The 23,535-nt window shown below is 45.4% G+C and overlaps 7 protein-coding genes across 7 annotated transcripts; 3 read left to right on the plus strand and 4 right to left on the minus strand.

Annotated features, from left to right (window-relative positions):
- Window positions 1-2,031: 2,031 nt before the first annotated feature.
- On the minus strand, window positions 2,032-4,391 carry BP5553_08934 (uncharacterized protein; the record flags this gene model as incomplete). The annotated part of the gene is made up of 3 exons (XM_032017557.1): window positions 2,032-2,785; window positions 2,910-4,136; window positions 4,207-4,391. The coding sequence occupies 3 exons, from the start codon at window positions 4,389-4,391 to the stop codon at window positions 2,032-2,034; spliced, it is 2,166 nt and encodes a 721-aa protein (XP_031866200.1).
- Window positions 4,392-6,302: 1,911 nt separating this feature from the next.
- BP5553_08935 (uncharacterized protein) lies at window positions 6,303-8,104 on the minus strand (the record flags this gene model as incomplete). The annotated part of the gene is made up of 7 exons (XM_032017558.1): window positions 6,303-6,788; window positions 6,884-7,032; window positions 7,104-7,132; window positions 7,204-7,357; window positions 7,433-7,696; window positions 7,780-7,888; window positions 7,961-8,104. 7 exons carry the CDS (start codon window positions 8,102-8,104, stop codon window positions 6,303-6,305), a joined length of 1,335 nt encoding a protein of 444 aa, XP_031866201.1.
- Window positions 8,105-8,946: 842 nt separating this feature from the next.
- Window positions 8,947-10,073, plus strand: BP5553_08936 (Aldo reductase; the record flags this gene model as incomplete). Its single annotated transcript, XM_032017559.1, has 3 exons — window positions 8,947-9,034; window positions 9,089-9,484; window positions 9,553-10,073. 3 exons carry the CDS (start codon window positions 8,947-8,949, stop codon window positions 10,071-10,073), a joined length of 1,005 nt encoding a protein of 334 aa, XP_031866202.1.
- A 219-nt stretch (window positions 10,074-10,292) lies between these two features.
- On the minus strand, window positions 10,293-12,242 carry BP5553_08937 (Amine oxidase; the record flags this gene model as incomplete). Its single annotated transcript, XM_032017560.1, has 4 exons — window positions 10,293-11,035; window positions 11,084-11,203; window positions 11,253-11,451; window positions 11,502-12,242. The coding sequence occupies 4 exons, from the start codon at window positions 12,240-12,242 to the stop codon at window positions 10,293-10,295; spliced, it is 1,803 nt and encodes a 600-aa protein (XP_031866203.1).
- An 894-nt stretch (window positions 12,243-13,136) lies between these two features.
- Window positions 13,137-14,955, minus strand: BP5553_08938 (Uncharacterized protein; the record flags this gene model as incomplete). The annotated part of the gene is made up of 3 exons (XM_032017561.1): window positions 13,137-13,249; window positions 13,300-14,605; window positions 14,668-14,955. 3 exons carry the CDS (start codon window positions 14,953-14,955, stop codon window positions 13,137-13,139), a joined length of 1,707 nt encoding a protein of 568 aa, XP_031866204.1.
- Window positions 14,956-15,569: 614 nt separating this feature from the next.
- On the plus strand, window positions 15,570-17,651 carry BP5553_08939 (putative transporter; the record flags this gene model as incomplete). Its single annotated transcript, XM_032017562.1, has 11 exons — window positions 15,570-15,784; window positions 15,838-15,913; window positions 15,963-16,011; window positions 16,063-16,138; window positions 16,191-16,286; window positions 16,342-16,768; window positions 16,825-16,878; window positions 16,924-17,109; window positions 17,162-17,280; window positions 17,331-17,377; window positions 17,452-17,651. The coding sequence occupies 11 exons, from the start codon at window positions 15,570-15,572 to the stop codon at window positions 17,649-17,651; spliced, it is 1,545 nt and encodes a 514-aa protein (XP_031866205.1).
- Window positions 17,652-20,670: 3,019 nt separating this feature from the next.
- BP5553_08940 (uncharacterized protein) lies at window positions 20,671-21,102 on the plus strand (the record flags this gene model as incomplete). Its single annotated transcript, XM_032017563.1, has 2 exons — window positions 20,671-20,890; window positions 20,963-21,102. 2 exons carry the CDS (start codon window positions 20,671-20,673, stop codon window positions 21,100-21,102), a joined length of 360 nt encoding a protein of 119 aa, XP_031866206.1.
- Between the last annotated feature and the right edge of the window lie 2,433 nt (window positions 21,103-23,535).

Below are 23,535 nucleotides of genomic sequence, written 5' to 3' on the forward strand. Positions count from 1 at the left end.
AGCTATAGTAATCAATTTTTCTTCGCATATACACGCGATTGCTCTTCACTACAGCCTATCATCTGTCCGCAGATGGCGCTTCAGAACGATCTAACTAGACTATCGAGATTGCGCTGCGATGACGACATTACTAAATAGCCAGAAATCCTTCCTCGACTCAGTGCTGCGCTGAGTAACTCGACATCGCGAAGTACTAGCCAACTTAGTACTGTCGTACTATACGGATCTCGTATACAAGAACTACTTGATGTCGTTGTACGACAGCTTATCGTTATCAGCGAGGATGATATTACGCGCTATGAGTACGATACGGAGTATCAGGCAGCTTTTCTAATCTAGCTGGCGACTATTATAGATTACAGACTGTTATATATTGATACGTATAACGTAATTATACTAGTAGCGATAACGATAGAACGATAGTACGATGTGTATTATAAACCGATATTCTTCAAACTAGGAGAGTTCGCAGTATTACGACTATATTGCGAGTATTATATACTAGGCTTCAAAGATCGGAACGTCAAAATAGAATAACAGTTCGCAGGCCCGTTTAAGATCATCGAAAGAGTCGGCTATCTTGTGTATAAGATTGAGTTACTTCTACAACAATGAAAATATATCCAGTTATTAGTATTATATATCTCGAACTAACTCCTAATCCTGTAAATGATCTTTTCATGAGACTTTTCTCGTAGACGATATTACAAGAACCTATTACTGAGAAGATTCTACGAGTATAGTAGTTGCGACGAACGTATAGAAGCGAGTTTGTCCAATATCTGATACAGTTTCAAGGACTCTCGGCAGAGTATAATAAGTAGATGGAAAAGTACGGATATATCGCAGGAATTGATTATAGCGTTTGAAAGGGCTCTGCAGAATTAACACTCACAAAATATACTTAGTTTACTAGCGTCACGTTGCTTGTTTTGTAGCAAAGCTCTTCTTTTGTTGTTCGGGGTAACTGTTACACTACACTTATATTAGTTAGTTTACTCGCTTACTAGGAAGTAATCTCTACCGGGACTGGCTTCCTGAGAATACCATCTCTTGCTCCAAATACACGCATCCTACAAGTTGGTAGTAATGACTGAGTAGTTAAGTTATGTAAATAACTATACGACAAACAAGCCCAATTCCAACCTACTTAGCTATACCTGCAAGTTTATCTGGAAAATAGGGGCCAGGCTGTTAATTCCACCTAATACATGAAGGGAAACAGCTAGTGCATTTTACTAGCTCAAGCTAGGCCACGGATACCTCAAATCGTACCTATTTAGGCTAGATCGCTCTAATAGCGACCTATGCTAGTGTAGTAAAAGAGAGACTCCTGAACACTTTCTCCTCAGCTGTTCGGAGCTCAAAGGGGCTAGATTAGTACTCAAATCGGACTTCAGAGAAGTTAGGCTTACCTTACTCCTACTGTTATATATAATAGTCGGAATAGCGGCGACAATTAGCTTCCTAAAAGAGACTAGGATCGTAACGAGGCAGTAGTACTTGGTGAGAGCGGACGAGGAAGATTAACTTAACTATACGAAGCTATAGTTGAATATTCGGTCATTTTACTATTTTTCATTTATTTCGCGTTGTTTTTACTAGGGCTAAGTTCTCACTGTCCCTAGATTATATTAACTCTTACTTTTGTATTTATAATAACTTGTTAGAACTCTAGTTCTAACTATCTTGCTACAGTCTTCGACTTACAAAGGATGTTAAAAGGAATAAATATACAAACAAATAAATTAAAGTCGAACAGAGAAATAGTTCATTAATTAAAATACTCTTATTTATATTTATAATATATTTATTATTGACTTTATTTTATTTTAGTCACTTGACTTATATACTCACTTTCCTATATATAAGAGACTTTTTTATCTTATAGTGTTAAGTTCTTTAATTAATATAACTTATAACTAATCAACTACTTTATTTTATATATACTAAGTTGATCCACTCTAGTTGATATAAAATAACAGTAGATATTATAACTAGTATAAATATAACTACTTTACAGTTTATTAATTAAACATCGTCGAAAAGTATTGGCGCATCCCATGTCCCGAGTAGAACATTCCAATCTCCATCAGACAGACCAATCTCTGCAAACGGTCCATGCGCTGCTCCAAAGTTAGTCGTCTGTACGGGCTGAATCACCGGGCCCGAGCCTTGCATGCTTTGCAAACTCTCTGCTGTGTGATTTCTTTCAAATTCAAGTTTCATTTCACCCAAAACGCCGCGGAAAAGGCGATGTATTGCTTCAACAGATGGCCAGTATTTTGCTACCTCCTCCATCACCGGAAAGAGATCCTCGAGGCGGGATTGTGCTTGAAGGGCTAGAATAGGTGGGCTGCTAGAGGAGGCGAACCTTGCCTTAAGGCTGATTTGGATGGCAGAGGCAAGGAGTAAACTGAGAGCTGTGAAACAGCACTGATCGATCTTGCGGGACATTAGTAATGTGCTAAACAGCTGGGAGATAGATGTGGCGGAGTTGTGGCAGATCTCGACGGACTTCGGGGAGTGGTTTAGACTTATGGACACTTGAGGGGAGAAGGATCGACTAGCAAGGTGGGTAGTGCGGTAGAGCTGGAGGAGGGCAAGGTTGTAGTGGAGATGAATCTGTGTGCACCAGAAATCCTGAGGTCGGCGAGACGGATTGGCGAGATGAGGAGGGAGGCTTATTATCCACGCTTCGAGCTGGGAATCAAGGGCTGTGCGACTCGCATCGATCAGTTCCTCGTTCATATGGTGACGACGGAGTGATCCGGGGGAGAAGAGCCTGGAATCGGACGGTCAGTCAGCCATTACAATTGGGAGATTTTTGGAATTGAGACATGTCGTCTACTACCGTTTGCTCATATCTGGAATAGGAGATTGCGTCTCCCATGCTGTGTTGTACTTACTTTAGAATCGAGACGATTATATGGCAGAGCTTGATACTCTGCATGCAGTAATCAGCGCGGATATTTTTGTTGATATGGCCGTCGATCTCAATAAAGTCTTCGGTGACAAGTGGCGGCTGATCGCAATCGTCGTCATTGATTATTAACGGTCGCCCATGTTGCAGGCTGGCGAGCACATCATATTGAAAAAGTACATACCACAAACGCCGTTGTATTCGTCGGTCTTGCAGAGGAATAACACTCCGAGTGGAGGGAGAAAGGTTTCGGTGCAGGCCAAGACCAAAAGCAATGCGTATTGCAACACCAATCCAATAATATGCATTGACCCCTATGTCATCGGCGCCTTCGGAATGCCACGTGAATAAAAGGGCTGCTTGAACCAGATGTTCACGGTTGTTTTCATAGCGAAGATCAAACAAGGCCTTGGCACGGCGAAATAAAGCGACCTTGATTAAAGACCGCGACTTGACAACCTCTGGGTGGTCACAGACCTGAGCACCCGCTAATAGGACGGACTGAAGTATGAGGAGTGGTACCGGATTCATATCATCCGCATATTGCAAGCGAAATTCTGCTTCGTCAAGCACCGGAAAGCCTGGATGTATCTTGGTGAAGAAAGCTTCTACGAGCTGATCACATACTTCCTTCTCCGGTAGAAGACTGACGTCGTCCGCCATACTAGAGTACCATTTCACGAGGGACATGTCCTTGCTTGGTTTCCAGGGCAGCGCAGGACGAATGCTGGGAAATAAAAAATGTAAAGACGCATCGCCGCGATGTGGCGATTCTTGTCCGACAAGATACGCCAAGTTTGACGTTGGTGTGCCTACATATGCGACTCGTATAGGATCACACGGTTGGAAAACTGACCACGTGGGCGCCTTGAAGCCACGGCGAAGGAATTTAGTTAAGGCTGTCCGCGCCAAATCCTCCTCGACCATGTCCTTATCATTGAGGACGAGTCTGTGCTTGTGACGACTTGGTTGCTGCTGCTGCTGCTGCTGCTGGGCTTGCTCCAGGTTCTGCTGTGGCTGTGCATGGCCTTGCGGTTGTTGTGGCTCACCACCACTCGCTGACTGTGGGGAAGACGGCAAATCGACCTGGTGCCCAGTATCAGGAGGTGAAGCCGGTGAGGTGCGTGCTTGTAGTATTTGCTGCTGTCTTGGTAACTGGGAGCTTTTGCCCTTTGATCGCACCCTTTCTAGGCGCTGCCTGAGAACAACGAAACTACACTCTGGTCAGCACCTTGCTGGTAACATATTCACCCTTTCCAGCAACGCGTGAGGATAGCTCGAACTCGGAAGCAGGGCTGGGAACAGGGGCAAGTGCTTCTCCAGATGCAAGAACGTAGGATTCCATCGGAGATTTGGAGGTTGGGGGTCGACCTGGCAAAATCCATGGGTCGTGGATTGGTAAAGCAGACTTACGTGCATTCAATGCCTCCTTCTCGACATCTTCCACAAGTCGCTTGCCCCTCTGCATCGCATTTGACTTTTCGGCGATTGCAGGTGTCGCATGCCTGCTGTCTTCTGGCGCTCGGCATGGGAGAAATTGTGCTTGGAAGGTGGGAGGAGATTCGGCAGAATGGATGATTCGGCAGAGTATGTACATGTACTGTATCCTGTCCTCTCGGGCGCAGATATGTCTCGGGGGAAATGGCGAGATAGATGGAAGATACAGGCGTGACTCGTGCGAGCCGTCCGTCTTATCTTACCCACTCGCACTTATTGTTGGCGTGCTGTACCTGCCTTAACTTCCTGACCTATCAGTCTCTCCCTCTCGGTACCGACGGTGGTACCTAAACCCCTATCTTGGTCAAGGCAGAGGTCCAAAAGTGGGATTTGGCGATTTTGCCGATTAATGGGAGGCTGCCGGGTTACCGTGTTATCGACAGCGGCTTGTTCGCCACCAAAAAGCCCAATCTTGGCCGGGTCATGATTTACTACTGTACTATCAACTCACACCTTATCGGATAGCTTCTCCGGCTCCGGAATGGTCCGGTCGCTGTGGCGAACAAGCAACCTCGGCCGATCTAAGAAGCCAAGCGATCCAGGGCCGCCGGGTGGGCGCACTGCAGCCAGCATCATTCCCCATTACCAATTCCCCGGGTAGGTTGGGGCGTCCCCGTGGGTGGGGCGTTGAATTTCCTACCCCGTGGGGTATTACATTACACAAGGGTCACCAATTGAAGGCCACGGATGACGACTGGTCAACAGCTGCCTGCCCGTGCCGCTCGAACAGCAACCGGGGGAGCCGTATTCTGGCTGCTCACAACTGACATCCATGTTGGGGCCTTTTTTCTGTTCCGTTCGTACCCTCCTATTATTCTGGAGACCCAGATCCTTGCTACAGCTTCCCTCCAGGTGGGCTTTTGCTCAAACTGGTTATGGTCCTGGATAGGCTCTTTGCTACCTCGCTTAACTGGACGATCATGATCATCACATAAGTTCCTCATACACGCATTCCAGAGCATTGATACTTGGAAACCTTGCAATATCTGCGGCTGACATATATAGTATCGCTGTTGCAGCGCGTTCTGTGCCTAACTATCAAGCAGCATTCGCATCGTTTAATATCCCCAAAGGCCTAGTCATTACAAATGCTAGCACTGCCCCGGAACAAATTTGGTGACCGCACTCGACGGCCTCAGCCAAACTATTTACTCGTACGGCGGGTCGATGATGTTCTGGGAAATCATGTCCGAAATGCGCTGGACGAGGGGGTTCATGACAAAGTGGCATATCGATGCTTTCAATGTGTTTTTTTGCCTTAGGAGCTGCAACAACTGCGGTACTAGGCATATATTCAAGCATTGCGTCGCTCATTCAAGTATTTTCGGGAACCACAATTGCTGCGGGGGCTCCGATGAAGTGATTGAGGGTTGGCCAAATCTGTTTTGATCAAGGGGTTTAGACCAGCGAATGTATCTTATTAGCTATCCCTTCCACTTCCAATATGCGAAAAGAAATTAGCTGCGCAAGAATTTTTCAAGATCATACCAATATCTATTTCTCTCCAACTGTTGAAACAATACAACTCTTGTATAATTAAAAACATAACCTGAGACATTCATTTTAGCTCCTATCTTTATACTTTCTTTAGTATTGTTAGAGAGCTGGCCGGAACACATGTTTACTATTCCCTCGACGCTTTTGGTGCAAGGAAAAATAGTCTTCCGTTGCAGTTTTTGAGCAGAAAAGTGTCTTTTGCAATTGTATGAAGCGAGCGTACTAAATTCAGTTCCCTCGTCGTTTGGTTCCTTTCAAGAATATCACCCTGTGGGGAGTAAGCCACATAAGATCATGCTATATATTAGGTTAAAATTGCATATATAATTGATCTACAGGACATGTGCCCTCGAAACTTCTAGAAGTCTCACAGTATATCATATCATCAATCTGGTCCAGTCCAGACCATTCCTGGGACATCATCATACTCTGTCACCTCATCTAACGCCTCTTTGATAATCCCCAGTGCCTTCTCCATCTCTTCATCCGTAATCACCAGTGGTGGACTCATCCGCACCTTATTTATGAAGCTTGTCACCAACAGCCCTTTTAGGTTGCACAGTGCCGCGATCTTCCTGCCGGTGACTCTCGGGTTTCCCTCGTCAATATACAAGCACATATCCGTACCGCAGCTCACCGCTTCGATAATGAACGGGAATTCTTCCTTCCACTTATCGGCTTCGCTCTGGAACCATCTACCCAGTTTTGGACCCCTCTCCATGTAGCCAGGCTCATCTATTAGGTCGAGCGTTGCATTGGTGGCGGCAACTCCGAGGGGCGTGAAGCCAAAGGTGGATGCCATCTCCCCGGTTCCAACAAGCGACATGCAGTCCTCAGTGCCGATGACGTAAGAACAAGGATAGAAGCCCCCCTGTTGCAAGATATATATGTAAGCATGGAGTTATGTGATCAAGTTACTGTGAGAAGTGGGTGGGAGAAGTAAATTGATGACGAGGGCAAGCATACCCCCATCGACTTCCCCATTGCAACTAAATCCGGCTTAACATCATGACCTAGGTTTTGATAGCCAAAGAATTTTCCGGTTTTGCCTGCTCCCTGGCGCACCTCGTCCGCAATGAAGAGAATGTTGTATTTCTTGCAGAGATCGTACGCAGCTGAGATGAAAACAGTGTTAGCAGCTTCGCAATTTCTCACCGATGGCATATAAAATATATATCTTACTTACCTCGTGAGTACTTTATCTCTATTTCCGTCCTACAACAAGTCAATAAAAACGCTCGCCAGTTATAGAATGCAGCAAACTGTAGGAGTCGCGGTGTATTTACTTGATTGCCCCATGCAAGCACTCCATAATGACGGCTGCAACACGGCCGTGATGCTCGGATAAACATTCCTCAATGTCCTGAATATTACCGTATCTCAAGACCTTTCCCGTGCTTGGGTTCGTATTTGTCTGAAAGTTGCTATCTAGTCCATAGTCTGGAGGCATTATTAGCATTGTTCGACATATTTGGCAGAATATGATCAAGAACAAATCCCTGGAAATGTGCGTACCGGCTCGTTTCTTGCTGCTATTTTGCAAATTCCATACCCCAGATGTAAGACCGTGGAAGCTATCCCCAACGCCGAATATGAGCATTTCGCTCGCTGGAATTCCTTTTTTAACGATACCCCATTTACGTGCGATCTTGACCGCTGTGTCAGTTGCCTCAGAGCCCGAAGTGGCGGATATGACTTTGTCATATCCAAAGCGCTTGCAGAGACGCTCAGCGAGGGGCCCAGTTCCAGCATTATGAGTTGCAAGGTTAACCAATGTGACTGTAGATTCATTAGCTTGCTTTGGGCTTAGTAGACTAGTAGACTTCTTTAGCCTTTTGGAGAAAAGAAAAGGTATCTCTTACTTTTATTCATTTGCTCGGTAACCGCAGCCAGAATCTTTGGGTTACAATGTCCAGTATTCACTGCGCTGAACATGGCGATGAAATCAATATACTCTTTTCCGTCAACATCCTAATGTAGACCGAAATTAGCACGCTCCTAGTATATCGAAGAACCTGTAGCAAGGTGGTTTTGGTTTCTTACCCATAGTTTGGCACCCTTGCCTTCTACGAAGAATGCTGGCATAGGTCTGAACCCGCCAGCAGTGTATTTATGTTCCAGATCCACCAGTTCCTGTGTCTGCTTAGACAAAGCCAGTGGCTTGAGCTGCTTCTGAAGGTGCGGCATGATGGCAACGCACAAATGGGGTTTTGGAGCAATGCACACTCAGTCGATTGAGACACTACCCCCTCTCCGAAGGGGGAGCCCTTACCTATAACTACTAATGGCCTTGAATTTGAACTATGGTATTCCACGTCCGATGCTCCACACAATCTGCTTACGATCCATCTTCTTACATCTCGCTTAGATAGAATAAGCCTATCGGCTCCGCTATTTCGGCACAGTAGCAATATATGCCCTTCGGCCCCGAGCTGACTAGATAAAAATCTGGCGATTGTTTTCCTAAAAGTTTTATGTGTCCAAGTTTTGCGAAGGCTTGTTTTAATTTTGGTAACTTTATATAAGAGGCAAACTCATCACTTAATACCGATCATACCCCAGTGCAAAGCGGATGTAAGCAATTAAAATCTTACGTGATTACGGAGGGGGAGTGCAATAGCCGAAACTTTCGGCTAGCATTAATTAGGTAGTGGCTAATAGGTAGACGCGCTCGCCGACCGGCAACTTAAGAGCTACCTTTAGATCCACACGGGGAGATTTCCGGGGTTATCTCGGCTCCGAGATTATCGCGGTCATACAGGACATCTGTAACGCCGCTTTGTACGACCACCGCCCAACCTCTGCCTGCTTTGTACCTTAGTTCAAAACTTTTAAGGTGAAATGACTAATAGGTTGTTAAAAGGTGATGCTAAACTTTAATAATTACCGGTGCATTGGGTACTAGGGACTATTGGCGATCGTCCACTTCTTCCGCAACACTCCGGGCTTTACGGTTTTCTCAATAAGGTATGTGCACACATACCTCTTAATTTATAATCTCCAACAAAACCTCATATCAAGTCAGTATCATGTCTCCTCCAAAGTATTTTCCACTAAAGGTCTCCGGCGGGGGGAGGATTGATATCCCATCTGTGGGTTTTGGAACTTTTGCTGCAGGTTGATTCCCCCCTCTGCTATTGCGGAGAAGCAAGAGGCTTATATGTAATTTAGACGGCCCAGGATGGTGCAAAGATGCCGTCCTTACAGCTCTCAAATCAGGCTATCGACACCTTGACTGTGCGTGGATCTACGGCGTTGACGAAGAAATCGGCCAAGCAATCCGCGAATCTGGCATCCCACGGTCTGAGATATTTATCACTAGCAAAGCATGGCCTCACTTTTATGCTCCTGAAAATATGGAGCTGAATCTTGACCTTGTTCTAAAGCAGATGGGAATTGATTACATCGATCTTTGGCTAGCTCATTGGCCATACGCTGCAATGCCGATCTCGAGAGAGGCTCTTGAGAAGGCGAGCCCTAAGCGTGAGGAGAGAGGTCAATTGATAGAGGACGGGAAGCCGGTTAAGGATTGGGCGCATACATCCACAAATATCGCGAAACAAGCTGGTGAGTTATGGTTACATGGACACAGACGAGAACCATCCATTGGCATAGGAGATTGATATCTTTGTTAGGAAAAGAAGGATCTTTTGTTCCTACCTGGAAAGCAATGGAAGAACTGGTGAAGAAAGGCAAAGCCCGTGCAATTGGTCTTTCGAATTTCTCTATCGCCGAACTCGAAGCTATTATTCCTCATGCCGAAATCCCTATTTCCTGCAATCAGATAGAAGTTCACCCATGGCTGCCCCAAAATGCCCTGGTTGAATTCGGGAAGAACAACGGTATTCTAACTACGTGCTTTTCGCCTTTTGCAGGCCAGAAAGCGGATGGTTCAACGCTTTTGAGGGATGAGAATGTCTTGAAGTTGGCAGAGAAGAACGGAATGGATGTGGGACAGTTGCTACAAAGTTGGGCGGTTCAGAGAGGAACTCTCCCGTTAGGAAAAAGCTCAACTCCTTCTAGGATCAAATCCAATTTGGACATCAAGAAGTTGAGTGATGAAGTTATGAAAGATCTGGACACAATGGACATTGGCGGTGCTGGACGTACAATCGATTATACAGAGGCCTGGGGTGTTCCACTGTTCACAAATTGATAGTATATAAAAGAGGGTCGTATTTAAAATAATGAATTCGGTATCAAAATTACATGTTTGAGAAGTGACAATCGAGAGATGGGTGGTTAAGACTAGCACGGAGTGCTTTATATATGAAGTATACTTGAACTGAAGAATAGAGGTGGAATACTCATATGATGTCGTATCACAGGAGTTCAGAACTATGTTTTACCAGTTTCTGTGTTGAAACCAAGACACTCACAGCTTGGCTTTTGTAAGAGACTTGATGACCTCCTCTGCTCCTCTTTCCCCAGATTCGATCGCACCCTCCATATATCCCTTCCACTTGACCGCCGTCTCCGTGCCTACAAAATGCACATTCCCATGAACTGTAGTCATCGCATGCCCATACTGGCTCATAATCCCTGGTGGTGTTGCCGGACATGGGCATCCTTGCGCCCATTGATCTTTGGCCCACTCGTGCTCTATGATGGTAATCGGTTCCGGAACCTCTACAAATGGCGAGAAGAGCTCTCTTATATGTGAAATAATACCTTGATGTCTCTCAGCTTTAGTCTTCTTTGACTGCTCTCGCCCCCAATCCCCCACCAGAAAACAAGTCAGCGAGTATTGCTTCTTGTCATCATTGCTGGTATCTCTTGTGGCAGCGACTGGCCCTTTGAATGATTGTACCATCCCGCAAAGGTTTGCAGTCCTCCACCAGGGAGTATCATACATTAGCATTGCTTTGCTGGTATAACCAAGGACTGTACTGGAGCTCAGTGTTGTTTTAGCTTCGGAAAGAGCAGGCACGAAAGTGATCTCCTTGTAGAGTGGCGTGGGAACCGAGACTACCACTTTACGACATTTGAAGTCTCCTCGTCCAGAGGAAACATAGGCACCTCCAGAACCATCCTGTCGAATTAGACGAACGGGTGAATTAAGAATAACCGTTCCCGGAGCGAGAAGTTCAGTCAGTCCCTTTGATAACGATTGGGTTCCTGTGAAACATTAATAGTTGTCAAATTGAAAGTATAGTATTTGCATACCTTGGACTAGTCTCATGTATTGACCACCATGTCTCTTATCCGATCTCATCTGGAGAAAGCCACCACCTCTATTACAGTAATCGAGAAAGAACAAAGCACTCATCTCAGAAGGCTCAAGACCTCAATTTATTTTTAGGGCGGCTTAACGGGAATTGAATTTTTGACTTACCTAGCATAACTCTAGTCCAAATTGTTACTGTTGCAAACGCAGACTCTCCCTTTTCTTGAGCCTTGACAAATTCTTCCAAGGTTAACTTGTCAAGGTCCTTACCAGCAGGCGTAATCTTGTACAGGTCAAGCTGCTGACACGTTTCTTCAACCAAATCTCGCACGTAAACCATATTCTCAGTTCCGTTAATTTCGGCCAACTTGATTGCCAAGTAAGCAGCTATGTGTTGTAGAACCGATAGAAACATACCAGTGGTACAGTACCGTACACAAACGTGGATTTCGAATCATCCAGATCATGCTGTATGACATTCCCTTTTGTATTCTGAACCACAGTGGCTAATCCAAGCTTCTTTGCCAAAGCGTGAACTCTTGTCTGGTTTGTGTCGTTGACCCACGCCGCACCTAAATCAATGACTTTTCCACTGGCAATAGGCTCAACAGACCATGTCTTGCCACCAACACGATCTCTAGCCTCGACAACTACACATGAGAAACCAGCTTTTTGCAGATCATAAGCTGTCTGCAGCCCGCTTAAACCAGCCCCCACAACGACCACGTCAACAGTTTGTGTTGGAGCTTGTGCAACAGCTGCGGTGGCCTCAATCTCAAAGAGATATTCCGGATTGGCTAACGCAGTCACGGGAACTAATGTCGTTGCCGGACGGTGGCCGTTAAGAAATTTAATCAGATGAGGTGCGTGATGACGGTTCTTAGGGTCATAGTTGACGATGTAATATGTGAGCTTGAGGATATCTGCCACTCCTGCCCCCGCAGCTTCGAGACATCGAGACAGGTTTTCAAATGCGAGGGCAATTTGGTCAGAAGGAGTGGCCGGCACAATGCCATTTTCGTCAGCGCCCACTTGCCCGGCTGTTATTATGATCCTGGATGGTCCCGTGGAGGTTGCAACGTGAGAAAAGGTTGGGCGACCATCCATCATTCTATAAGGATCGATAGATCGAGCGGAGCTACTAGGTTTCAAAGACATGATTGATATAGATTGCCCGTTAATAGTGAGATCTTTGGAAGGAGTTGTTTCACTTGAGGTATGTGTTGCTACCGTACCATGTTTTTATACCTAATACAGCAAAAAGGCGATGTGAGGAATAGTGGATGGCGCCTATAACTAATGGGTTTGGCCGCAGGAGGCAGGCCTATACTTAGAGAGGAGTCACTCAATACGGAGTTTGATTTCTCGGGGAAAAGGAGAAGAAGAGGCTCGTACTCTGAATAGCGGGGCAATCAACAGGGGAGCTCTGTAGGTAGTATGCACTGTCCTGGTGCCAGTTGAGATAAGCTCGGTGCCGAGATATCTGAGCTCTTTGTATAGCAATGGTAGTCGTAACCCTGTCAACTCGGTTCCGAGTTCCGACGGCGATTCTACCCTTTGGAGTCAGGTCATCTTGTCGGTATACTTTTTCTCCACTTTTGAAGTCACCTTATCTTAGGCCTGGTCGATACCATTACGGTTAGCTATTGTTCTCGTGTCGGACCATAATAACCACTAATCGGAGTTCACTAGGCATGGCGAACAGCTGTGTCTCAGAATCATGTTCTATTTACGTTTAGAACGATTCATCCCCTTTCAAGGGAGTTCAAATCCTTCGTGCGCTTCTTAGTGTGTTTCGTTTGGCAAAATTTAGTGGCCTTTCCATTTACAGTGGAGTTAAAGAAATTAAATTCGTAAATTAAAACTTGACACGAAATGACTCTACAAGGGAAGTACATAGAGGTGCAACGTTCATTGCCTAAGGAGTAATCACATGTTAAAATCGATAACTACCTATTGTACCATTATATACTGATACCCAGGATGTCGCCTCCTGCAAGTTCATTTCTCTAGCATAATATTACTGCATATACATGATGTATTCCATCTAAATTAATTTAAGACAAAATCAATAGCGGATGTAATAGCAAGCAGGTCCTCGTCCTGGTAGGGCCGACCGATAACCTGTAGCACCATTGGCTGAGCCGAAAACAGTTCAGGATCATCTAACCAAATTAGTATAAGAAAAATTACAAACTCATAAAACAGTACTTACACATATCATAGGTCTTCTTGTCAAAGGGGTTGGCAAGCGGCTTGTAGGAAATATCTTTTGGATCTGATTCCGGTGAGATTTTGAAATCTTTCAGAGGAAGAGTGACTGCTGGATAATCGAGAATATTCCACAGGGAGGTATACCCCCACCAAGAGGGGAAGTTGTGTGGAAATCCGGCCGAGGGGTGTACAGGGCAAATTATGCCATCGAATGGACGCCCTGTTTTTGTCATGGACACCGAAGAACTCCACCATTGAGCCATCTTCGCCTTAGCGGTTCCTTGTTGGACGTTGCACTGGAATAATTCCCAAATAGATAAAGATTTGACCTTGTAACTCTCCAAGTAGAACTGCATTGCAGTTTCCATCTCCTCACCGCTAGCTTTAATGGCTTCTGCTCCTTCCTTGAACCCAGTTTGGAAGTACAGTTTCCAAGTTGTCTGCGCCACGTCCCAGCAGTCAAGCGGCAGTTTGACTGAGATAACTGGATATGAGTTAGACACTGGATTGGGGTTGGTTTTGTTATGCTCACCTTCATGGCCAGCCTTGATGAGATTCTCCTTAGTCTCTTTCAGGGCACGCAAAACTGGAGGGTGTGGCATACAGACGCCGTCAAAATCCCACAATGCGAAGCAGAGCTTCTCTGTTGGTACCGCCACTTCCTTCCAAGGAATGGGAACTGTGTTAGGGTCAAACTGCGAGAGATTCCCATAGGCGTTGATGATTTTAGTAAACATTTTCAGATCATCCACCGAGTGGGCAACTGGCCCACATGAAACTCTAATGGAAGCGTTCCCCGGAGCTGCGCTCCTGAGTCCACTTTTGGTGACACGGTCGGAGCTTGGTTTGATTGAGTACAGCCCATTGAACGCTGCTGGAGAACGGATTGAGCCACCGATGTCTGAGCTGGGAGCAACTGGGCTACCTTTCATCGCAAGCATAACGCCATCGCCACCAGATGAGCCACCCGCGACCATCTTGCGATTGAAAGGATTAAGAGTTACACCCCAGAGTTTGCTTCGTGTTTCTAGCATCATACCAGCTTGTGGCATAGTAGTCTTTGCAAAGAATACTGCTCCAGAGCTACGGAGGATCTTGACTAGTGACGAATCATCCTCGGCCAACACGTCTAACCATGACGTGAATCCCAAAGTACACCGCTGACCTTTAACATCATACATATCCTTGATACAGATAGGGACGCCATGAAGCGGTCCCACCACTTTCCCTGTCTTTGCGAAATGCTCGTCCAAGAGTTTTGCAGTCTTTAGCCCTTCCTCGGGGAAGAAGGACATCAAACAATTTGTCTATAGATCGTCAGCTAACGTATTCAAACCGAAAGCGTCTTCTTCCTACGGAATTTGCTCACAAGCTGGTGTGCAATCGCCGCTCTTTTACAAAATGCTTCGGTGACTTGCAGACTCGTCAAATTACCAGAAGCAAGTTTCGCTACCAATTCAGTGAGCTTTAACTCGGTGATGGTTATTTGATCAGGAGTTAGGATCCCGCAAGTCCTGGGAATATCAATGACATTGGCATTGTCCGGCAATTTAGACAGGAATTCTGGAGAAAGTCTCCAAAGAGCGGGAATTGCTTCGTGGACTTCAGCCTGTGCTTTGATGGCCACTTCTTCATGAGGTTGTAGGGATGAAGCCATGGCGACAATTGGAGTAGGTGAGAATGAGGCGTCTGAGAAATCCAATGATGAAATGTGTGACCCTTGTTCAATTTAATTTGATAAGATTCAAAATGCCTGAACTTATATTCTCGTCCGTTCCAAATTTTTAAACCCCATCTTCTGTTCCGCGTTTCTTCCCTAATCTCATCGCAACGCGACATGCTGCTCGCTTGATTTGTTGAGCGAGGAGAGAACAGGGATTATATCTCGGCCCCGAGCCCCAATCAGCGTCAATAATCTGTCCCGAGCGGTTGGTCCTATCCGAAATGATAAGCCACCACCCCACTATTGACATGCACGCCTTGCTGGGACCCACTGCAAGAGATAGCACTGGAAATTGAATCTATTGAAGGGCTAAGTGTGGTGGAAGATGTCTCAAGATGGAAATGAAAGATAAGCTACGATCGAATACATGAAGGTATGCGGGGTACAGGTGCTAGTGCAGGTCAGGTGATTCCTCCTCCTGTATGTGGCAGTCCGTGTCTGTTCTTTGGCATATAAGGAAGCCCTGTCATCAAAAACATCTCATATTTCATCTCCATTTTCCTATCATTTTACCAACTCGAAGCAACAAGCTGTATTCTCCGCCCACCATGATTTCCGATCCAGAACGAGCCATCGACGAGAAGGGCCCCATGGCAGATTCCCCTCCTTCAGAATCGCATCTAGGGGCGGTCTCCAAAACTGCTTTGGACGATGGACTTGAAATTTTAGAAGGCCGCGGAGACGAAGGCGGCTATGTACTCGATCCAGCAATGAAAAGACGGATCCTCTGGAAAATCGATCTTCACATCCTGCCCCTCCTGACGTGAGTGAAGATACCTATCCTCTCTGTGTGGTAGCTACTAAATAGTAATATAGCTTAACTACGGTCTTCGGATACCTGGATAAGGCAACCTTCAGTTACGGTGCTATTTTTGGATTGATTAAGGATGCAGTTTGTACCATCAGATCGGGTTGTTTAGTTTGGCTAATCATAGGAATAGAATTTGCATGGATCCCAATACTCGTGGCTAGGCAGCATTTACTACTTTGGTATGTCTAGATTCGAAAAGATAAAAGAGGTATATACTAAGTCTTCCGCAGGGTACTTGGCTATGCAACCTATTGCTGCGATAATACTTCAACGCTTCGCACCGCCGAGATGTCTTGCAGTGGCAATGTGAGAGTTCTTTTGGAGTATACCTCTGCTTCATCAACTAATCGCAACGCAGTTTCTCTTGGGCAGTCATACTGTTCCTCAGCGTTCTATGCAAATCCTTTGAGCATTGGGCCCCTACGAGATTCTTCCTTGGAGTTGCAGAGGGAATGTAGGTTTATAGCAATATCTTGCCCCGATGTCTTTTTTTTTTAACTTTTATAAAGTGTGGTCCCGTCATTTATCCTAATCAGCAGCGCCTGGTATGCCCGCAAAGACCAAGCACTCCGGATTGGAATCTGGTTCAGCGCCAATGGTATTGCCCAGATTGTTGGAGGCATCTCATCTTACGGCCTTGGACAAATTCACGTTAACGGACTGTCCCCATGGAAATGGATGTTCATGATCGTTGGAGCCGCCTCGGTGTTCTTTTCTTTACTCTTAGGTTTTACCATGCCTACCTCACAGGCGACCGCGAGTTGGTTGACCCACGACGAAAAGATCGCTGCAGTGGAGATGGTCCGAGGTAACAATACCGGTATTCACAATAAGAAGTTCGTACCATCACAGGTGAAGGAGGCACTGCTGGATCCTAAGACGTATATATTCTTCTGGTTTGCTTTTTTCGGAAACTTACCCAATTCCGTCTCTGTCGTAAGTCCCTGCCTGTACAGCCAAAATAGTCCCTTACTAATAACAAATGTGTCTAGTTTGGTACCCTTATCGTTTCAAACTTCGGCTTCTCACCCGTGACAACAACACTGGTAAGAGAAGCAAGCCTTTTTAGTATCTTATCTAACCCCTTATAGCTCGGTATGCCAAACGGAGGCTTTGAGATTGTTGTGATGGTCGCCATCACATATCTTTGTATCAGAATCGGAAACATCAGAACGTGGGGTATTGTAGTTTCTAATATCATTGCATTACTCGGCGGTATTCTGCTCAAGCAATTGCCATTCCACAACAAGGAAGGTCTCTTGATTGGATATTATTTAGTAAGTCTTTCGCCTTGGAGTCTAATTCAAATATCCAATCTAACACACTTAGCTTTTTGCGTGGCCCACCGGATATGCTCTCAGCCTTGCAATAGTCGGGTCCAACACAGCCGGTCACACGAAAAAGGTTGTTACAAACGGCTTTGTTCTTGCAGGTTTCTGCACCTCGAAGTAAGCGAACCTAGCTGCTTCTATGTACTACCCCGCTAATCGAGCTGTAGCATCATTGCACCTCAATTCTTTCTAACATCTCAGCAACCTCGCTATGGTAAGTCTAACTAAGTCTTGACTTGCAGCCTCCTGCTGGTATTGAATTTCGCTCTCTGACACATCTCATCATAGGCCTCGGTATCGGCTCAACCATTTTCGCCTTCGCAGCCATGACCGTCACGGCTCTTGTTTTCAGATTCTACATGATCTGGCTCAACAAGAAGCGGGCGCCTGCCCGCGAAGCGGCTCTTGCAACTCTCGAGGGGCGGAGGGAGACTGGATTCGAGAACTTGACGGATCGGGAGAATCCTCTCTTTGTCTACGTCTACTAATCTCAAGTATTCTAGTTAGGCGCTTTCTAGTCGGAAAGTACAGTGGAAAAGGAGACCTTTATCACCCCCAGACGCTCTGCGCAGGGGCAGCAGCTGAGGGAGAGTCGGTAAGGCATCCAAAACCAGAAGGTGCTTGTAGAAAGTGAAATTAGATAGAAGAATTATAATACATCGTTTGATCCTTTGCAAATATCAGGAACACCTTAGTCTTCAGACATGCCAGAATCGCCAAAAATATTTCACACCCAACATAGATAACACGTGACGGTATGGAAGGCAGACTTCTAAACAAGCAAGTGAAGACGTGGGGTATAAAGGCTCTCTCCAACATGCATTAGATTTCTGCTCCTTGGAATTAAACAGGGACACTTTGTTGCACACGATACAGGAGATGACTCCGTGGACGGACATCATTGAATCAGATTCCCCAGACTAGGATTAAAAAAGGCAATATAATCTAGTATACCTCATATACAATTTCGCTGGGATAACGCTTCTAGAGAGTTTCTCGAAGATTGATTTAAAGGAGAGCCAGAAATTTATATCCATGCTTGTAAGATCTTTGGCCTACACTTCATTTCTAACAGACCAAACAGGTGCTACAGGGTTGTTAGAAATAGATTGAATTATATAGATATTAACCGCTTAGATAAGACGAACTCAACAACTTTTTTCGACGAAAATCAACCCTCTGCTTTCGGCTCAAAAGCCACTTACTTATTCGAAGAATTCTCTATTCGTCCTGTTTATCGTCTTATATATTCGTATATAGGCGTTGAGTAGGATAGAATCGAGTTCGGACTAGTCGACTCTTCCCCAGGAGCTCCTGCAGGACCCCCCTCAGGAGCTCCCGCCTCCCTCACCGCCCCGGCATTTTGTCGATTCGGATGAAACAGAGCAGGCACCTAGCCCTAACCTGCCTTCTATTCAAATATCAATTTCAGCACCTCCAAAAGACGTTATACAACCTTAAATCGACTTCCTTTCCAGCGACTCTTTAGCTGCCGCCTCTGAGATTGAAATTTTTTTCGTTCTTAGCCCAATTCAGAAGCGACCTAGAGTATCCACTCCCCCCGAAAGTGCCGCACACCGGGTTCCTGCGTTAAGCTGTCCCGACTACCTAGCTACCTTAAGCCCCGATACCGACTACTGCCGGGCTAATTCAAACCCCGACTCCGACCTCGATTTCGCATTCGAATATACTTGAGCCCCTGACACTACTACCTATCCCGCCGGTATAGCGATACTTGGGGAAGGAGACTTTATTATCGAAGTTTACAGCTCTACCAAAGCTTGCACCGAATAGTGAAAGCTCTTAGACCTACTCGAGATCTTTAGAGAATTCACAGAATACAGCTACTTCCAAAAAGTCTCTTCTATTATCTCCTCCCAGATCTTAAATCTGGAATCGGCTACCCGCCAGCTCGAAGTGAAATCACGTGGCCTCTCACGTGCCGCCGGCCTTACCCGCCCTGCCCTTGAATCTGATCGGTTAAGCAAAAACTTAACTATACGCCCAAACACTCCTAATTCCTCTAATTAGACGCTAAATAACAACTTAACTATACCATCCTTTGCAAGTGTTGCAGACTAAGACTCCGGAGCCCCAAAAACACCCCAAGAATAGACTTTGGTTGGCAGAAAGCCTAAACCTACTTCATTGCCCAAATCGGAACGATCTAGCCCAAATAAACTTATCGTTACACAAACTCCTGGAACTGATACTTTGTTCTCCCCCCCAGTAGCCCGAAATGCCCTAAATAAAGCTTTTATAGATAAAGGGATCAAAGGCCTTGTAGTTATTTCGGTAACTAGATCTCTGAAAAAGAATCTAGTTATTACAACTATACCTAACTATATAGCTGATTTCTTGATCGAAAAAGAGCTATTTGGGAACATATAGTGCGTAATCAGGCACTATATAAGGATGAGCCTTAGTTCAAAGTAGTTATCCACGGGATCCCTACCGCCGATTTCAATACTCTTGAGAGTATAGTTCTAATTATTAATGAGATCAAAACGTTCAATACTGGCCTGAACCCAATTGGAACGCTTTATTAGCTTACGCCTAAAGAACGCCGGCAAAATCAGCTAGCTGGCTCAATAGCTCTCTCTTTTGCTACAGAGTAGGAAGCTAATAGAGCTATTCGAAATAAGCTCTATATAGCTGGAATAAATGTACGAGTTGAAAAGCTCTATACTAGTGCTCTAACTATACAGTGTACTAAGTGCCTAGGCTTTGGGCACTTAGAAAGCTACTGTAGAAAAGCTCCTACGTGTGCTTTTTGTACAGAAAGCCACTCAACTAAGCAACACTATTGCCCTAGCTGCAAAGCTACAGGCAAAATGTGCCTACACCTAGCTCCAAAGTGTGCTAATTGCAAGGCAGCCCACGTGGCCACAGATAAAGCCTGTGAAGTACTCCTGGCACTCAAATCCAAAGGTTCTACCAAAGGTCCAAATACTAGAACTATATGATTAGTTCTAGTATTAAAGTCCTACAGATGAACTTGAACTGTAGCGCCGAAGCTACGGAGAGAGCTCTACAGCTAGCTGTAGAGTCGAAAGTGGATATACTACTAGTTCAGGAGCCCTGGCTAGTTCCAGGCAATACCCGTTCAGTTCTCCACTCTGGATTCACTCACTTACGGCCACGTACACTAGCTTATATAGCTAGAGGGTTTAGGCCCTCTTGCTATATATAGCTAATTCCTCACCAAACGACCCGGATCTGCTTGTTTTGGATATTTCGGAAGCAAAAGCGACTATTCAACTCCTTAATATCTACAATGAGCAGGATTTAGGCGATTCGGGCTTACGTACAGTTAATCGGGTACTTTACCCTAGGGCCCTAGGCCCTAATGCTGTACTAGGCGGAGACTTCAATATCCACCACCCCTGGTAGGATCCACTAGCACCTACTGCTTCTCCTGGAGCTGAAGAGCTAGTCAATTGGATCGAATCTAATAGCTTAGAGCTACTGAACACCCCTAGCACAGGCACCTTTTTCAGACCCCATATGACTAGAGAAAGTGTCCTAGACCTTACTCTAGTCAGCCCAAGCCTAGCCGGCAAAATCCAGGACTGGATTGTGCTCCCGGATCTCGGATCGGATCACTACAGTATTAGCTTCACTATTGCCGGCAATACCCGACCGCTAGTCGATAATCCAAGCCTGGCTACCGCCTATAACACCGACCTAGCCGATTGGGGCATGTTCTCAGAGAAGCTGAAATCTGGTATAGTTAACTGTACAGCTCTCAATTCACCTGAATTGACAACTATACAACTTAACTATACGAACTCCTTAGCTATTCTCCAAGAAGAAGAGAGTAGTATAGCTATTACTAAGCTACTCGATAAAGCTTCCAAAGAGCTTACTAAGGCGGTTGCGGAGGCGGCGGACCTAAGTATCCCAAAAAGGAAGGTAGGGGCTAGGGCTAAGCCCTAGTAGAACGACAATCTGAAAGAACTACGCCAGAAAATGATTCGGAATCAACGAACGTTCATCCGGTATAGCTATAACTATACTGCTAAACGCGACTACCTTATAGCTAAAAACACCTACTTTTTAGCTATAAAGCAAGCAAAACGGAGCTACTAGAACGACTTTCTTGAAAAGGAGGATCCGAAGACAATTTTCAAGGCTATAGCTTATACTAGGGACCGACAGATCGATTTGATACCCCCTATCCAGGCTAGTACCGATCCGGAACACCTAGAGTCCTCATTTGCCGGCAAATGCAACGCTTTTCGCTCTACGCTCTTCCCACCCCTTCCGCAAACTCCAAAGCCAAGTTGGTTAAGTTATATTCCTTCGAATAAGTGGCTTTGGCCCAACTTAACTATACCGGAGCTTACTACCGCTTATACGACTAAGCTCAAAGGCAAAACACCTGGGCCAGATCTAATTACAGAAGTAATTATCCAATATACCTATAACGCTATACCGGAAGTCTTCTTTAGGCTCTTTTCAGCTCTAATTGACGTTGGATACCACCCTACTTGCTGGAAACAAGCTACTGGAGCTATTCTCAAAAAGCCAAGAAAGTCTAACTACGTTTTACCTAAAGCGTATAGAGTAATATCACTCTTCAATTACTTAGGCAAAGTCAGCGAACGGATTCTAGCTCAACGATTAGGCTACTTAGCTGAAACAACCTAACTGCTCTACCCTAGCTAAATAGGGGGCAGGCTCAAAAAATCGGCTATTGACGCAGCTTTGCTCTTCAATAATGAGGTCGAAATAAGCCTAAAGCAGAAGTAAAAAACGTCGGCTTTGCCATTAGACGTCAAAGGAGCCTTCGATTATGTGGCTAAGAACTAGCTATTGTCAATACTTAAAGACCTACGCCTGCCTACTAGCTTAGCTAGCTAGGTGTAGTTGTTCCTGAGTAATCGCCTATTACGTCTAGCTTTTGACGGCCAAATAGAGCAATTTGCTAGCCTCAATACTGGAATCCCCCAAGGCTCTCCGATATCCCCTATCTTGTTCCTTATTTATATAAGGAGTCTCTTCACTAGTATAGTTACAGCCCGCCTACTCTCCTATATCGACGATATAGCTCTTATAGTTACTACACCTAATTATACGAGTAATATCAAGATACTAGAGAGAGAGGCAGCTAGGCTATTTGATCAAGGGGCTAAAAATGCAATTCAATTTAATCTTGCAAAGACCGAACTAATCCACTTTGGGCTTAGCAAAGCCAAGCTACGCCTGCCGGATCAAACCCGAATTGAGCCGAAACATCTAGTTAGGTGGCTCGGTATTTGGTTTGATCGAAAACTCACTTACAAAGAGTACCTCAAAATCCGAATAGCTCAAGCTAAATCGGCATTCCTACGCCTAGCCTGTCTAGCTAATACTGAGCGCGGCTTATCACCAGCAGCTATACGCCAGCTATATATAGCCTGCGTAACGAGTATTGCCGATTATAGATCAATTATCTGGTGGCGTGGCCAAGCTAGCTTCAAAAAGCGACTCCAGGAGCTCCAAAACCTAGCTTTACGCAAGATATTAGGGGTATTCAAAACAGCCCCTATTATACCGATAGAAGTGGAGGCCAGCTTACCCCCTCCTGAAATCCGGCTTAATAGCTCAATCCGGCAATACGCTCTCCGGCTTACTAAGCTCTCTAAAAACCACCCAGTTAATATAGAAGCTAGTAAGAATACTGAACGAGCTAGTGCCGATTTGGCCAATAGATCAATAGCTAGGCAATACTTAGCTAATTCGGAACCCGACGATACTGAACCAACTTTAGCTATACAGCTAGACCGGATTACCAGCTCAATTGGCTGTATAGTTAGTTATAGCTACGAACGGATCCAGCACTTCCAATTCCCCCCCTGGGCCCGAAAAACACCCTATTCGGTCGAAATCAGTCAATTGCCCAAAGAGGAAGAAGCTGTAGCTCATAATACCCGAATATCGATCCCGAATACCCGAATTACTCACGTTTACTCTGGATGCTTCCTATATACCCGACGGTGTAGGTATCGGAGTCGGTATAGCTATACCTACTCAGTACAGTAGTATAGTTAATATTGGAGCCGAACAGTTAGTCTACAACGGAGAACTTGAAAGGGTTACGCAAGCTATTGAGTACGTTAGTTCAATAGCTATACCCCGGCAAAAATACCGGATCTACTCCGACAACCAAGCTGGACTACACTGCCTGAAAACACCTAGCGATAACCCCGGACAAGCTTGCCAAATCAGGGCTATTCAGGCTACCGAAGCGGCAATCCAAAAAGGGGCTAGTATCAAGCTAGCTTGGGTACCAGGGCATACCGATATCGAAGGAAACGAGCTTGCCGATCGCTTACCTAAGTATGAAAATCAAAGGAATTTGCAGGGCAGAGTGGTTAAGTTATGTAA

The sequence above is a fragment of the Venustampulla echinocandica genome (genome assembly GCF_003357145.1).
Source record: "Venustampulla echinocandica strain BP 5553 chromosome Unknown scaffold_9, whole genome shotgun sequence".
In the NCBI taxonomy this organism is placed as follows: Eukaryota; Fungi; Ascomycota; class Leotiomycetes; order Helotiales; family Pleuroascaceae; genus Venustampulla; species Venustampulla echinocandica.